Source organism: Barbus barbus, assembly GCF_936440315.1.
Source record: "Barbus barbus genome assembly, chromosome: 26".
Lineage (NCBI taxonomy): Eukaryota > Metazoa > Chordata > Actinopteri > Cypriniformes > Cyprinidae > Barbus > Barbus barbus.
This window is the reverse complement of record NC_136754.1, coordinates 3019635-3035903: the sequence shown is the minus strand read 5'-3', so window position 1 is coordinate 3035903 and position 16269 is coordinate 3019635. Positions and strand designations below refer to the sequence as shown.

The following is a 16269-nucleotide window of genomic DNA, read 5'->3' as shown; positions in this document are numbered from 1 at the left end:
CTGTGAATTGGATTTGAGGCATTAGCAGTGCAATAGCGCTTTGGATTGAATATAAGTGTTAGTACTGACTGTGTTTTTGTATTAGCCTCCAGATTACTAAAACCAGCATCAGTAACAGAAGCAGCGGCACAGCAGTATAGAGGAGGAGAAAAATCCAGTCCATCTGCTCAGGAGAGTCTTCAGGAGAGCAGTTGCTGTCCTCTGTATCGTTGCTTGCTGTTTGGTTACTGCAGATGGAGCTGGTATTAAAAATGGAATAGTTTAATGGGTTTAAAATGTGAATATAAACCTAATTAAGAAAAGTTGCTTTTTAATCAGTAGGTGGCAAAATATTTTTTTACCTCGAACTAATTATGAGATTATGTTTACTGATACCCCTGGTTATCTGACTTGATAAATTGAAGATTTACTTACGGAAATAGACCAGCATCATCACTTTCAACTGAGTTTGGAAGATAAAAAGCAAAAGATCATTTAATGTATACATTTATATATATAAAATAACTTTTTTTTTCAAAAACATAACTGGACTTACATATATTTTTATGTTTATCATCTGTCTGAACAAGGAGTTGAACAGGAACCTGCTGATCTCCAGCAGAGCAGAAGTACCAGCCTGAATCAGTCAGTCTCAGTCCAGTCATCAGCACAGTGAAGGATCTTCTCCCATCATCACTGATCTGCACTGATGAATTCTGGGATGTGTTAGTCCTCCCCACTGTGTAACAGCTCTGATCTATAATTCTGCACCACTGTTTGACTTTATTCTGATATCCAGAACTGTAGAAACACTGAACACTGATATCACCACCTTCATGTCCAGATACACTGCTGCTCACCACAAACACATCAGGAACTGAACACAGACAGCAAAAACTTAGAGTTAAATATTCTATACTAAAACAATATAGTGGAAATAATAATAATAATAATAAAAGTTAATGCACCACAAACAATGTATTTACCTTTTTTAACAGTTACATACAGATGTTTTCTGTCATCTGGTTTTGTATGAGAGCCTATCTCCACAGCACACCAGTAATATCCAGAGTCTGAGGACGTTGGATTGTGGAGTTTCACAGTAAAAGTATTGTTGGCTGGAGAATCAGTTATTGTCCATTTCCCTGTATTATTTGCGCGGGCTGTGATTTGGCAAAATAACCAAGTAGACCCTTCACACCAGTATTTTGAGTTCAGTTTATATTTATTGTCATAAAGACAGGGGATTGTAATGGTTCCTCCTTCTCTCACAGTTACATGATCTACTGTCTTCATGCTCAAAGTTCCTGTAAACAGCACACACACACGTTATCATCACCAAAATTTGATTTTTGGTTTCCAAATAAAAAGGAATGTTTTGAACGTTTAACAGTTTGTAACATGGATTGTGAGATAAAGAGTATATCAAAATGAAATTGTACATTTGTTTTCATCATCTCTGATTCACTTTTAAAAGATAAAGGACGCACATTTTCTTATATAGCAAGAATTAGTTTCCTTATGCCATGTGAAACTGATTTTCTTTGTATTACACAGCTAGCTCTAAAGCACTCTCTAAATTGGAGTATATTCCACAAACAGTTCTATTCACTGACCCTGTTGTGTCCTTAGGATGTAAAACCAACCAAATACATGGAATAACAACAGCGGAAAAACAGGATAGTTCATAAAACAAACGTAAAACCATGTTTTGGGGGTAAAATGTATTTTCTGCATCTTACCTGCGGTGTAAAGTAAAACACCAAAGAGAATCTGAAGACGAGCCATGTGAAGGTCAGAGTGAGTAAAAGACAGAACCTAAAATGAACATTTGACTTCCTGCCAGAGAGAAATAAGCAGTTCCTGTTACTGTATTCACTGCTGTAATGAAAACTGAAGGCAAACCGTGTGCTCACAACTGTTTGATCATATCCTTATTGCAGTAATGATTTGACACATGAGTATTTGTCTAAATATGCACAAAAACATACAAGGTATCATAAATGTATGAAACAAAGTCATGACTAATTAGCTTAGTGACCCTTCATTCATAACAAAGTAACAGTTAATTTATATTTATATATTGTATGACTGTTTATGTGCAATATGCATCAAATCTGATCTAGACAGAATAAACATAAGTTTTGAGCTGCAAATAAAAATGATTTACGGTGTCCAAATATGAAGAAGTGGATTAGTATTAACAGGGCATGTATTATAAAAACATGTCCATGGTTCAAATCCAAAGCAATTCAACAAGCAAAATAAATAATGACAAATGCAAATAGGAGTAATTTGCATAACAGACTACATCCACAAAATGAAGTTCCTTTTAACTCAAGTTCATATAGGGGGCATGTGGTTGTTCAGGCATTAAACAGACTCTTAAAGAGTAGTTTTTCATGTTGAAATTTGGGACCCATCAGAATCAAAGTTTCCAAGGCTTAAGAAAAGCCAAAAGACACAACTCAAGAGATTGGCTCTTTGAACACTCAAAAGAGAATGAAAAGAAATAATAATAAAAAAAACAATAAAAAAAACTCAAAAGAACAAAGGGAAGCATTTCCTCCAACTTTGCCTTTCCATGTTTTTGTTTTTCAGAAACACAATTCAACTCTCTCAACAAAGCCACACTAGAAGAAAATACGAGGAACTATCTGTCAAAAGTTAGTACAATATTATAGTTACAATATTTCCCAGATCAAACCTTTTGGTCAGATGAACACCTAAAACATGTGTCTGTGTGTTGGTGCAGACCATCTAAAATGGTCCCTTTCAATGAATTAACTACAAACCCGATTCCAAAAAAGTTGGGACACTGTACAAATTGTGAATAAAAACAGAATGCAATGATGTGGAAGTTTCAAATTTCAATATTTTATCCAGAATACAACATAGATGACATATCAAATGTTTAAACTGAGAAAATGTATCATTTTAAGGGAAAAATAAGTTTATTTTAAATTTCATGGCATCAACACATCTCAAAAAAGTTGGGACAAGGCCATGTTTACCACTGTGTGGCATTCCCTCTTCTTTTTATAACAGTCTGCAAACGTCTGGGGACTGAGGAGACAAGTTGCTCAAGTTTAGGAATAGGAATGTTGTCCCATTCTTGTCTAATACAGGCTTCTAGTTGCTCAACTGTCTTAGGTCTTCTTTGTCGCATCTTCCTCTTTATGATGCGCCAAATGTTTTCTATGGGTGAAAGATCTGGACTGCAGGCTGGCCATTTCAGTACCCGGATCCTCCTTCTACGCAGCCATGATGTTGTAATTGATGCAGTATGTGGTCTGGCATTGTCATGTTGGAAAATGCAAGGTCTTCCCTGAAAGAGACAACGTCTGGATGGGAGCATATGTTGTTCTAGAATTTGGATATACCTTTCAGCATTGATGGTGCCTTTCCAGATGTGTAAGCAGCCCATGCCACACGCACTCATGCAACCCCATACCATCAGAGATGCAGGCTTCTGAACTGAGCGCTGATAACAACTTGGTTTGTCCTTGTCCTCTTTAGTCCGGATGATATGGCGTCCCAATTTTCCAAAAAGAACTTCAAATTTTGATTCGTCTGACCACAGAACAGTTTTCCACTTTGCCACAGTCCATTTTAAATAAGCCTTGGCCCAGAGAAAACGCCTGCGCTTCTGGATCATGTTTAGATATGGCTTCTTTTTTGACCTATAGAGTTTTAGCTGGCAACGGCGAATGGCACAGTGGATTGTGTTCACTGACAATGTTTTCTGGAAGTATTCCTGAGCCCATGTTGTGATTTCCATTACAGTAGCATTCATGTATGTGATGCAGTGCCGTCTAAGGACCCGAAGATCACGGGCATCCATTATGGTTTTCCGGCCTTGACCCTTACGCACAGAGATTGTTCCAGATTCTCTTAATCTTTGGATGATATTATGCACTGTAGATGATGATAACTTCAAACTCTTTGCAATTTTTCTCTGAGAAACTCCTTTCAGATATTGCTCCACTATTATTCGCCACAGCATTGGGGGAATTGGTTATCCTCTTGCCATCTTGACTTCTGAGAGACACTGCCACTCTGAGAGGCTCTTTTTATACCCAATCATGTTGCCAATTGACCTAATAAGTTGCAAATTGGTCCTCCAGCTGTTCCTTATATGTACATTTAACTTTTCCGGCCTCTTTTTGCTACCTGTCCCAACTTTTGTGGAATGTGTAGCTCTCATGAAATCCAAAATGAGCCAATATTTGGCATGACATTTCAAAATGTGTCACTTTCAACATTTGATATGTTATCTATATTCTATTGTGAATAAAATATAAGTTTATGAGATTTGTAAATTATTGCATTCCCTTTTTATTCGTAATTTGAACAGTGTCCCAACTTTTTTGGAATTGGGTTTGTTCATGTAATCTGTGATTTATTTACTGGAGTGATGTTTAGAGACACAGACAAATGAAATAGGCTGTGTCCAAATTCAGGGTCTGCATCCTCCTTAGGATCCTTCCTACCCGGTTGAAGGAGGAGGGATCCTCCGACGTCCGCAAAACCCGGAAGTCGGTGTTTGTGAATTTGGACAGCCTACCCTTCTTTCAGTTCCCTCCCTTACTCGTTGCTCATATCCTGTCGCCTAGCAACCGTGACAGCGCCAAGCAAGAAGCGGGAAAATGGACAAACAAAGAGTTATTCTCCTCATTTTAATTATTTTGGAAGAAATAAAGCAATTAAATAAATTAAATACTTTCTTTGCTCGTTGTCGGAGAGTTTTTTATATCAGACTACAAGACAGTCACATCCAGGTAAGCCATTATAGCCTATTTTTATTTGTTTTTAAGTATTCTACTAATTTCTCCTACAAATTCATTGAGCCGAAGCATAAACTTTAGCTTGTTTTGTCAGAGAAACTCCTCTCCCACTCCGCTACCGCTCGCTTCGTCCGCCATTACGCTCTGCCGAAAAGAATTATGGGATAGGTATAGGACGGGAAAGGATCCACCACACCCATCCTTCCAATTCGGGGAAAAGGAGGACGTATTTGTGGGCCGCATTTGAAGGATCCTACTAACTTTAAGTGTAATAGATGAGTTTGTATTAAGTGTTACAGTCATAATAGAAAATGGCGAGACTCATTTTCAAGTTGAGGAAAGGGCTATTATGTGTCTTTGTGACACAGGTAGACGGGATCATAAACAAGTCAGGAAAGACATCCGAAAAGGATATCACACTTTTAGTTTAAAACGCTCTCATCTAGAAGGACTATCCTTTTATTTCTATGCTGTAGTGGTTCATAAATTCCTATGAACATGCACTGCATGTCTGACCACAATCAGAAAGAACTCATCACCTGGAAACTATGCAAAAACAAAATGCAAACAGACTCATTGATTATCTCTAGTGGAATAATATTATTTACAAACCACAAATTCACAATAGAGCAGAAAAGAGGTTCACTTCCAGGAACTCGAGTTGCGTCGAAAGTGCTAGGGGAACGCCCTCAGCTTGGCCACTCTGAACCAGTGTGTAATCTGTCCAATGGAAGGGCGAGACGTCATAGGCGGGTGACGTCACTGACCGGAAAACATAAAAGCACGTGCGGTGGAGCCGGCGAGCGGCGATTGCTTTTTGTCATTCAGCAACCGCTACTCTGTCTGTGTGTCTGTCGATTTGTGTTGTGAGTCTTATTTAGTGTTGTTTGTCCATTTGGCTCCAGCAATATGTGCAAGCACTTGGGCGATAGCAGATCGTATTAGGAGCTGTGTGTTCCTCCCTACACACGTTATATCTCTGCTGGGGATACACGCAGTCTGTGTGTGGTCTGCTTGAGAGCAGAGCACGCAGATTTAGCTCTCGAGGGAGCTATACTGCCCGTTTTGTGCTTGCTCTCTGAAGTGAGCTATCACTAGTATTGAATGAAGACGGGCGAGCCCCTATCCTCTTCCCTTCCCTAAGACCTGTCTTCCTCCGAGGAGGTGGATGCGTCTATGAAACAGTGTGTGCACAAGCATATTATGAATGAGAACGGCGCGCAGTCAGCTCCACAAAAAAAAAAGGGGCTGATTGTGCTTTTCCCCGCTGTACATCTTGCATTCCCGCCGCTGCGGAGGCACGGCGGCGAGTGAGATTGCGGGGATTGCAACATGGATCTGGCGAACGGGTTGGAGACGGTTTCGCCCTATCTCCACCTGCATTCCCCAGATCTAGCGCTCTCGCTCGGGGAAGCCCGCGTGTGCGGTTCTTCCCCCTTTGAGTAAGAGCTCGCTGTTGCAGTGCGCGTTGCCGAGGCGACGCGTGCATTTCTCATTCATATCAGAAGCCATGCCCGAGTGGAACAGACGCTCGCAAGCTATCTGTTCCCTTGCGTGGTGTTGTCTTTAAAGGCTCGCGGCTGCAGGTCAGGCTGGTGCATGTCTGCACACCCAAAAAAAAAAGAGAAAAGACTGGCAGAAAAAAAAAAGTGTTACAGGCACACCAAGCTGACGTACCTGCTTAGAGAGCTGGATGAGGTATAGGGGCTCAATTTGATTGAAATATAAGCTGATATCTGAGCTCCCTAGAAACGCTGCCTGTGGTTGACCCTATCTGGTTTGGAGAAGATAGGGTCTTCCTCATGGACGCTCTGCTTGCACCTTCTGGACTGTTCGGCGACTCCGTCAATTACGTCATCAACAGGTACCAGGAGGCTTGTAGACAAGCAGCGGCGTTTTCGGCGGTTTCTCCCTCGCCTACCTCTAGCTCAGGGGGCTGCTGGGCGGGAGCAGCCCTCGCCGCGTGCCAGCTCCTTTTCAGAGAGGCACAAAACAGAGCGTGGCTACTTGCACCCCACCTAGGTGGGGCCGTGGTGGCAAATGCTCTGGGTCGGGGACCTCTAAGGCTAAACCGGATCTGCGGACCGTTCTTAAGTCTAAGGGGTTCTCGGCCAAGAAGCCTACGGGCGTGGCTCTTGAGGAAGGAGGCCATCGAGGTGGTCCCTCCTCACGGAAGAGAGTCCGGGTTCTACAGCCGGTACTTCATTGTTCCAAAGAAGGATGGTAGATCTGCGTCAGTTGAACTGCTCAGTCCTGTGACTGAAGTTCAGGGTGCTTACACTCATCAGTCATGTCTCAGGCCAAGTCCGAGGACTGGTTTGTCACGATGGATCTAAGGACGCATATTTCACGTCTCCATCCTTCCCTCTCACGGGAAGTCCCTGAGGTTTGCTTTTGGGGGCAAAGCTTACCAATATCGGGTTCTTCCCATTGGCCTTGCACTCTTACCCCGCACTTTTACATCAACGATTGGTTGATTCTAGCTCGATCAGAGCAGGTGGCGATTCGGCATCGAGATGTCGTTCTCGCGCACATGAAGGGGTTGAGACTGAACGCCAAGAAGGTGTGCTTTCTCCAGTATAGAGAACCACTTGTCTTTGCGTGGTGTGGGATTCGACCACGATGCAGGCACGTATGTCTCCTGCTCGGATCGAGTCGATCCTCACCTCAGTCAAGAGAGTGAAAGAGGGCCAGTCACTCACTGTCAAGCAGCTTCAGAAACTGCTGGGGCTCATGGCAGCTGCGTCCAACGTGATAACTTTTGGCCTGCTGTACATGAGACCCCTACAGTGGTGGCTCAAGACCAAGGGGTTCTCCCCGAGGGGAAACTCGCTTCGAATGATCAAGGTCACGCGGCGATGCCTACGTGCCTTAGACATGTGGAGTCGAGCTTGGTTCTTGTTTCAGGGCCCGGTGCTGGGAGCTTCTTGTTGCCGCGTAATGCTAGCGACGGACGCATCCCTCACCGGTGAAAAATGTCTGTCAAAAATATTGTGATTTTTTTAGATGAAAAAATCTGCTGGCATGCAAAAATACACAGCTATTTACACATAGTACGAGAACTGTATACTGTGTCACTTGCCACAGAATTCATTACCTGTTTATTAGGGTCAAAAGGAAATTATGATAACAGTTGAAACATCCTTAGCCTGTACATCTCTTTCATGTTGAAAATCCCAGATTCTGGTGCTTTTAATTTTTTAGTAAATCATTTAAAATGACATGATACCTACAAATATACAGAATGTATTAAACTACTTGGTTGGCATGAAGCTTAATCTTGATCCCCAAAGCAAAGTTTTGTGTTCTAGGTATAACAATTTACACCAATAAAGGTTTCATGAACATTAGAAAACAACATGCAGTCCTTGTGATTGTTAAACACCTCGGGTAAATAATTAAAAATGTGCTGCAACTCTTAGGGTCTAAAAAGAACATGTCCGGGCATATCACTTTTTCAGAAGCATGGATAGATTAGATAGTTGCTGACTTGGATAATTGTTTGCCATTTTGATCTATTGAGCAGCCATTGATGATAATAGGGACAAATGTTTGGGAAAGTCTTTCATCACAAAACAAAAGAACGTAATGGCTCTCCGTTCATTCATTCTTGGTCTTATTCAAAGGTGTGAAACAACTAGTGTTTGACGGACCAACCCATCCAAGATCTTTGTGACACTTCATAACACATGGCAAAACAAAATGGCCAAACCACATCCTGATCACAATATGGCCACTGCCATAAACAGAGTGTCATAAACATCAAGAAACAGGAGGTCAGAGGTATCAATTTGGCATAAATCATAGGTGTTATAAATCAATCAATTTTGACAGCTAGTCCCTAATATTTTCTTCTCACGCCAATGCCTTCAAAACCGCCACACACAGCACAAGCCAACAAAAACTCTTCACACCCTCCATACCATCCCCAGGTATCAGAGTTTTTTTTTATATAGCTTCTAATTAACCTGAAACACCTGCCTCCACTAATTAGCTCAACCCACATCATTAGCCCATTAGAGAGCTGTACCTCCCAAACATCACTAGAAGAGGGAGATAGAGACTCCAAAGACTTCTGCAGAAATCCACTGCACCAGATGTGGAGAAATAGGCTGATATATTTTTGAGTGTGACCCATAATGACTAATCTTGCAAATGCAATGCCTGATCTTCACAAAACATGGCACACATGTACAACAAGACAGTCTGAAAAAAAAGAGCCAAATTTGATGAGTTTCTGCTGCTCAGTAGGCATTGATCTCAAGGTGAACATATTAAAATGGTCTAGTATATAAAAATAACAATTTGTACATGTTTAACAGTTTGTAACGTATAATATGCATTTTGGCGCAACCTCCTACCTCCATTTTGTTATGAAATAATAATAAATATAAAGTAATATAATATAAAAAAAACTGAGCTCTGAGAAAGGGTGGCTTTAGGGATAGTGAGATAAAGAGTACATCAAAATGAAATGGTACATTTGTGTTAATCTCTGATTTATTTTTAAAATATATAGGACACATTTTTCCTATATGGCAAGAATCAGTGTTGCAACCTTATGGTTACTGAAACATTAATAAAAGCTGTTGAAAGGTTCCTTATGTGTAACTGATTTTCTTTGTATTACACAACCAGCTCTAAAACACACTCTAAATTGGGAGTATATTCCACAAACAATTCTATTTACTGACCCTGTTGTGTCCTTAGGATGTAAAACCATGCTAAAAAAAGCTTCTTCTCAGCCTGAGCCAGGTTGTATTTTGCAGACACAAACAGAGAGCGGGCCTCTTCTTCATCTTTTTCTCCTCTCTCTCTGGCTCCTTTCTCCCTCCATTAATCTCAGCAGCAGCAGCCCCAACAGGCGCCTCATCAAGCCGATGAGGATGCTGGTCCTCCACCGTGTAGGAGGTGTATTTGAGTAGCACACAGGGCTTGTGTACAGAATCCATATCAGTCACTGTTTGTGGTCCTGAACTTAAATTTCCCACGATAAAACCCTTTCTCACTAGCTAATAATCATTCTAAATAGAATTGTAATGTAATAAAGGCACGCACAGAGGTTTAGAATTTCCTAAAAATAAAAAGTCCTGTTTAATAGCAGGATTCCTGTCTGTGGTTGATAAGTTATTTATTTTGCTGTATTGGGTATATCAGTAGCCAGGCTGATTAAAGTGATCCAGTGTGGAAACTGACCACCAGGTTCTGTTACAGGACAGATGTGATTTTGCTGGACACGTGTGTGAGAGATATATTTTTTCATTAGTTGGACAGCATATTTGCCATCAGTTTTAATTTGCCAAAGCTCTGTTAACTGTGACCGGCTCTATGCCTGGCACTCAATTTGCCCAGGTGCAACATAATTTACCTATTCAGTGAACTAAATAACCACATTTTATACTAAAATAACTTTCTTTTACTGGATTCAGAGCATCTTTAACTGTATTCAACAACTTTTCTGGAGGTTCACAGAATACAAATCATCCAATTAACTACTGAGAGACAAACTACGAGTTTACACCTTATTCTGAGACTTCTGATTCGCTATAGCCGCTATTGGTAGGCCTAAGTGAGAAGAATGACAAAGTAGCCTACAGTAAATGATAAAACAATCTGGATGTCTTATTATTTATGACAATAGAAAATCTGTGCAGGTAAAAATAACTTTATGAAAATGACATCTGAAGCGCCATTATTACATTTTACTCTTACATTTTTTTGAAAATGTGGGCTATTATTTATTTATTTTCTGGCTGTATTTTCTTAATTGTATTTCAAAAATGTTTGCAATTCTTAATGTGGTCATTTAACTGGGGCTGCATGGTGAAATGTTTTTTTTTTAAACACTATTCATGGCGTCTCGCCTTAAAATGTGACAATGACTACACCACACTTGTGAGATGATTCTTGGACGTGTTTAGACATCACAAATGTATGAATTGTGTGTTTTAAAAAATGTTTATAAAATGTTTTTAATAGACAAAGAAAGACACAAAGATATTGCTCAAGTTTTGGGGGAAAAATATACCAGAAAATAGCGCCAAACACACAGAAAATGTGAATAACTATTTATGAAATTATAAGAAAAGTATATAAACTGTATAACTATTTCATGCAGACAGTTTTATTGTTTTTTTACAATGTGCAATTAAAAATAATACAAATTAAAAATAAAAATGATTTAAAAAATGACAACTAACAAAATTGCATTTACTGTAGGTAACCCTAACAATTAAGTAGGCCTCATTTGGACTTAAAAGAAAGCATGAGAAGAAGCACTGAAGAATATTGCAACTCTTTTTAAAGTGTTGATTGGTCATGAATTCATTCTGGAATATACCTGTAATATGCACTTCAGAAATGCACTTTGTATAAGTCTTATTCGCTTTGTTTTCACAGTATTGCCAACCAGCATATATTTTAAAAACACTGACACACATTTTTATCTGCATTCGTTAAGCACTGAACCTTCACAAAATGTAAAATAGATGTATTATTACTTTACAATGATTGACTTTCTCGCAAATTCATTCAGAAGGAGCAGAAGTAACACCTCTTGTTATGAACTCAGAGTCTTGGGAGTTTGTTTCACAGTGCTGTAGATCGCTTCAGTGTCTGGATCCAGTGATGATGAAGGCTGTGAATAAACCAGATCAGCACTGAGAATCTCATTTCTGCATCATAACCCCTAGTGTGTCATTTCAGCGCAACACGTTACATGACGGAAATGCAGCCACATCCCAGCCAAAAAGTGTGCTTTGACATCACTTTTATGAAAAATCTAAATGTAAAACATTGAGGGAAGACACTTACTTCTTTACGAAAGGCAATCACAGAACTGTAAATCACTGAATTAACATCCACTGAGGCAGAAGACTGTGAATAAACAGAAAGGATGATGATTCATTTGGAATCCGCATCTCAGTAAATGTCTAGAACAGTTACACACATGTGGACTGATGACTTACAATAGCATCTGCTGGACTGATGGATGTCATTTGGTTTTCACAGGGCATCTGCATCAAACACAAACACAGATTTAGATACCTGATAGGTTCTGGGTGAATGTATTCTTTCCAGAAGATTTCTGAAATGCATTCTAATTACATGCATTATAAAATACATACTGCGGTGCTGTTAAAATGATCTTCTTCTCTATTTCGTCCCCTCTCTGTCAGAGTGAGATATGAAGATTAAATACCATAATTTAGAGATCTATACAAATCTATAGATTTTTTAAATGTTATTCACGCTAAGGAAAAAAAATTGTTATTTTAGAACGGTTCACTGATAGGCTATTTGCGAAACCGAAATTAAACTTAACAGGGGTTTATGAATGAACCTACCGATTTCCTATATGAATGAAATAATTATATTTTCAACTCAAATCCATATATGTCCATTTATTTATTTGTTTAGTAGCCATAAATGATTAGCACTGATCCAAGAACTTTGAGAAAACTCACCTGGCTTTTTTCTCAGCCTCCAAGTTACTATGGCGACAAGAGTAAAGAGCAGTAACAGCACAAGCATCCCTGGAAGAAACATGACCAGAACCACATCACGCCTGTAAGTGATGGAGAGCATTTGTTTTTATCGCACAGAACTATTCTCACATTTAATGCATAGGAAGTTAATTTTGTAAAGCTTTGCTTGTAATTTAGAGATATTATTTCAAGCAATTGCACGTTGAAATGCCTTAAATTCTTGTTTTGCTCATCCTGTATTTCAGTATTAATAGCCTCTGAAGCTGCTTTTAGAGATGGATGGGTTTCAGCTATGCAATTAAAAATGACATACGGTTACAGTTTTAATAGTTTAAACTGTTTTCGAATGTAACAGTTTGGTAATACAAATACTATGATAAACGACTGAATAATGTTGTTCAAACTATTCACACTTACTTGTGTGTCTCCGGTCTCGAATCAGTAGTCATAGCTGCCAGCCAAAAACAGAAATGGGGACACAAGTTTAAAGGTTAGAACATAATGTTATTACTAATGATAGAAGCTGTTTGTTATGGAAGCACATTTCCAAGAAAAAACATTCTTTGGTATAGCATAATTATGAAAAAAGTCAAAATTTTGTATCTAATAATTATGACTCAAAAGTTTTCTTTGGAATAATTCAGTTTAACTGTTCCTTACTTAATATTATTTTATTCACACTTGTAGGATTCCTATTGGCCGATGGTTGTGTTGTGTGCCTGCAAAACAATGTAAAATATAATTAAAATTAAAATACTAATACTAAATAATAAAATGGCAATATATATAAACATACTTTATGCTTGGAATTGGAACTACATAATGGATCAAATTTATTTTAGCTAAAAAATACAAGAACCAAAGTAATATTTACAGATTATATTAGATTTATATAAAAAAAATATATAAAATGATTTAATTCATAAATGAACATTAAGCAAGAATCTATCACTATAGAGATTCACAGCATATGAATTGAAAGCTTGGCTTTTTCTACAACCCTTCAAACACGCACAGAAAATGAGTTCTTCAGCAGTTCTTCAGTGGTTCTGCCATGCTGCCAAAGAAGCAGTTAAGACCCTGTATAGTCCTTTAAAGCTTCTCTAACTCTCTCTTAGTTTAGTTGGGAAAAAGATTTTTAAAAAAGGACATTCAAATGAAGTGAATTTCCTGAAGAATGTGCTTCGCAACCTTTTTGCCCACAAGGACCCCCTATAAAGAAAAATTCCAGGGCCCCCACATGAGACTTTTTGACCTCAATAAAACATAAAAGTAATTCAAAACAGCGTTTGCCATTGTAGCAAATTCCCGCTCATAGCAAACATATGGGAGTGGAGCAACATAACAGGAACGAATAAGGTTCCTCTTATGGTTCTACATTTGACAAATATGAATGAATGAATGAATGAATGAATGAATGAATTAATTAATTAATTAATTAATGATGCATTTATATAGCGCCTTATTGTGTATTGCTGTACACCCAAAGCACTTTACAATCATGTGGAGATTCTCTCCTCAACCACCACCAGTGTGCAGCATCCACTTGGATGATGCGAAGGCAGCCACAGTACAACGGCGCCAGTGCGCTCACCACACACCAGCTACAGGTGGAGAGGAGAGCACCTTTAAAGATAGGAACTAATGCACTTAAAGTGGTTCCACCAATGATTACGAGCCAATGACCCACTTTTAGTGCAATTTAGCACCATTTTATTAAGAGTGTTGGTTGTTTTTCGGGGTCACATTAAAATGTAATTGATGTGATTGATTTTTTTAAATGGTCAAGTAAGTTTACACCTACATGTCTGCTTCAGAGTGAGATGGTGTATCTGCTGGAGTAGTTGTAAATGCTTGAAAGGAGAAGAGAAATGTAGTTAGTTTGAGTGCATAGAGAATGAAATCATTTTTAAGGCTAAATTAGTTTGTGATCTTACCTCTTTTGGGTTTAGTGACCGTGAGTTGAACAGGAACCTGCAGATCTCCTACAGAGCAGTTGTACCAGCCAGAATCAGTCAGTCTCAGTCCAGTCATCAGCACAGTGAAGGATCCTTTCCCATCATCACTGATCTGCACTGATGAATTCTGGGAAGTGTTAGTCCTCCCCACTGTGTAACAGCTCTGATCTTTATATCTGCACCACTGTTTGATTTTATTCTGATATCTAGAACTGTAGAAACACTGAACACTGATATCACCACCTTCATGTCCAGATACACTGCTGCTCACCACAGACACATCAGGAACTGAAACAGTCAAAAAAACATTTAGATGTTTTAGTAGATTTGCTTATTATTGTTTATAAAATGCAAATATGCATATTTTCTTGTTATTATAAGGTGTTTACTATTCAAAAGTGGTTCTATTTTTTTCCGGAATCAAACAATATGACTAAGAATGTACATTCTTACACTGATGTGCATGGAACCTCGAAATAGCATAATACATTTTTTACTCTTTCAGTTCATATATCACAACAGATTACACAAATAAACACAGCAAACATTTTACACCCTATTCTCCCTTCCGTCACCCCATCCCCATGAAAGAAAGAACAAAACAAATAAAATAAATAGATAAATAAAAAAATAATAATAAAAAAATCAAGATACCTAAATCAGGTAAAGAGTGTTTTTCAGGTCTATGTAGAAGATCATACCCTACTCCCTCGGAGCTTGTCGCAATAGGTTACCGACATTAACATTTTGCCTTAAGAAGTTAGTAAAAGGTCTCCAGACATCTTTAAAAACATTGTTTCTTTTTGACAGTATATTCATTGATATTTTTCCAATTAAGAGCAACATAATACTCTTACTATTTCCTTTTGCAAGTATGCAATCGTGAATTCAAACAGTGTCTCCTACAATGGCTCTGCAAAATCACTACTTTATTCTCATTTAGCGATCAGATTAATCCAATCCAAAACAAACTGAGGCGCTCCTTTACCGTTTTGCTTCAGCAATACTCAAATCATTCTTAACATCTGCTAACCAGTAGCCTAACGGCATTTCTCAAAACAATTCTACAAACAGCACCACACAATGGATTGCCATAAAAAAAACCTGTAGCAGGCTCAAAGATCTTAATTCCAGGGGTCCTGACAATGGCGGGGGCCCCTCGACAGGGGAACGCAGTTTCTACTGTGAATATGCTGTTCAGAGGGCGCAGAAACCGTAGCGGTGCCCCTGGCTACATTATTTTATTTCAATAAAATGCATAAACATGTTTCTCAGAGAAAAGGTGCAATTCGAAAAGAAATTCTTACCTGATTGTACCGTCAGATACAAATAATAACCGGCGTCTAGGGTGTTATAGTCACCGATCTCCACAGCACACCAGTAATATCCAGAGTCTGAAGTCTGCAGATTCTCCCATTGCACTGTAAAAATACTCTGGGCTGGATAATCAGTGAGGGAATATTTACCTGTCTCATTTGCATGTCTCAATATATTGCAAGAGACCCAATGTGTCCCCTTACACCAGTATTTACGGTTTTCTTTATGTTTTGTATCATATAGACATGGAATAATGCCAGGTGATCCAGATTTCACTCCGATTTTCAGTGCATTAATTCCAGCTGCATCTGCAGACAAGATTAAACGTATGGGAAAAAACGTAACCATGCATAAACTGCACATTATGGAAAAAATAGCTATACTGAAGTAATAATAGCCTAAAGAATTCACATTAAACAATTTTAAATATTTAAGTTAAAAGGCCATACATTTGGACCAAAATGACCAAATGCTAATTAGAGAGTATTATAATGTTTTACCTGAGATGCAAAGTATAATACCAGAGAGAATCAGAGGGTAAATCATGTCTACAGCAGAGTGCATGTGCATGAGAGGATCTGATCACTTCTCACAGTGTCTCTGTTTCCTCATGTTTCAGAGGAAGAGCAGAAATATCGCCTTAAACCACATAAGCATTAGCAAAAGAGCAAAGTAGCCAGTTTGCAGTCAGCAACTTCACACTTAATGGCTTTAGCCCCTTTCTTAGTGAACCTACAAACA

At 38.8% G+C, this 16269-nt stretch overlaps 1 protein-coding gene across 1 annotated transcript; it reads right to left on the bottom strand.

Annotated features, from left to right (window-relative positions):
• Positions 1–10866: 10866 nt before the first annotated feature.
• Positions 10867–16124, bottom strand: LOC306845871 (CMRF35-like molecule 1). Its single transcript, XM_079378860.1, has 11 exons — positions 16029–16124; positions 15519–15836; positions 14191–14499; positions 14058–14106; positions 12914–12972; positions 12671–12704; positions 12233–12333; positions 11894–11937; positions 11735–11782; positions 11580–11642; positions 10867–11403 (listed from the first exon to the last, which is right to left on the bottom strand). Exons 1-11 carry the CDS (start codon positions 16096–16098, stop codon positions 11326–11328), a joined length of 1173 nt encoding a protein of 390 aa, XP_079234986.1. The 5' UTR covers positions 16099–16124; the 3' UTR covers positions 10867–11325.
• Between the last annotated feature and the right edge of the window lie 145 nt (positions 16125–16269).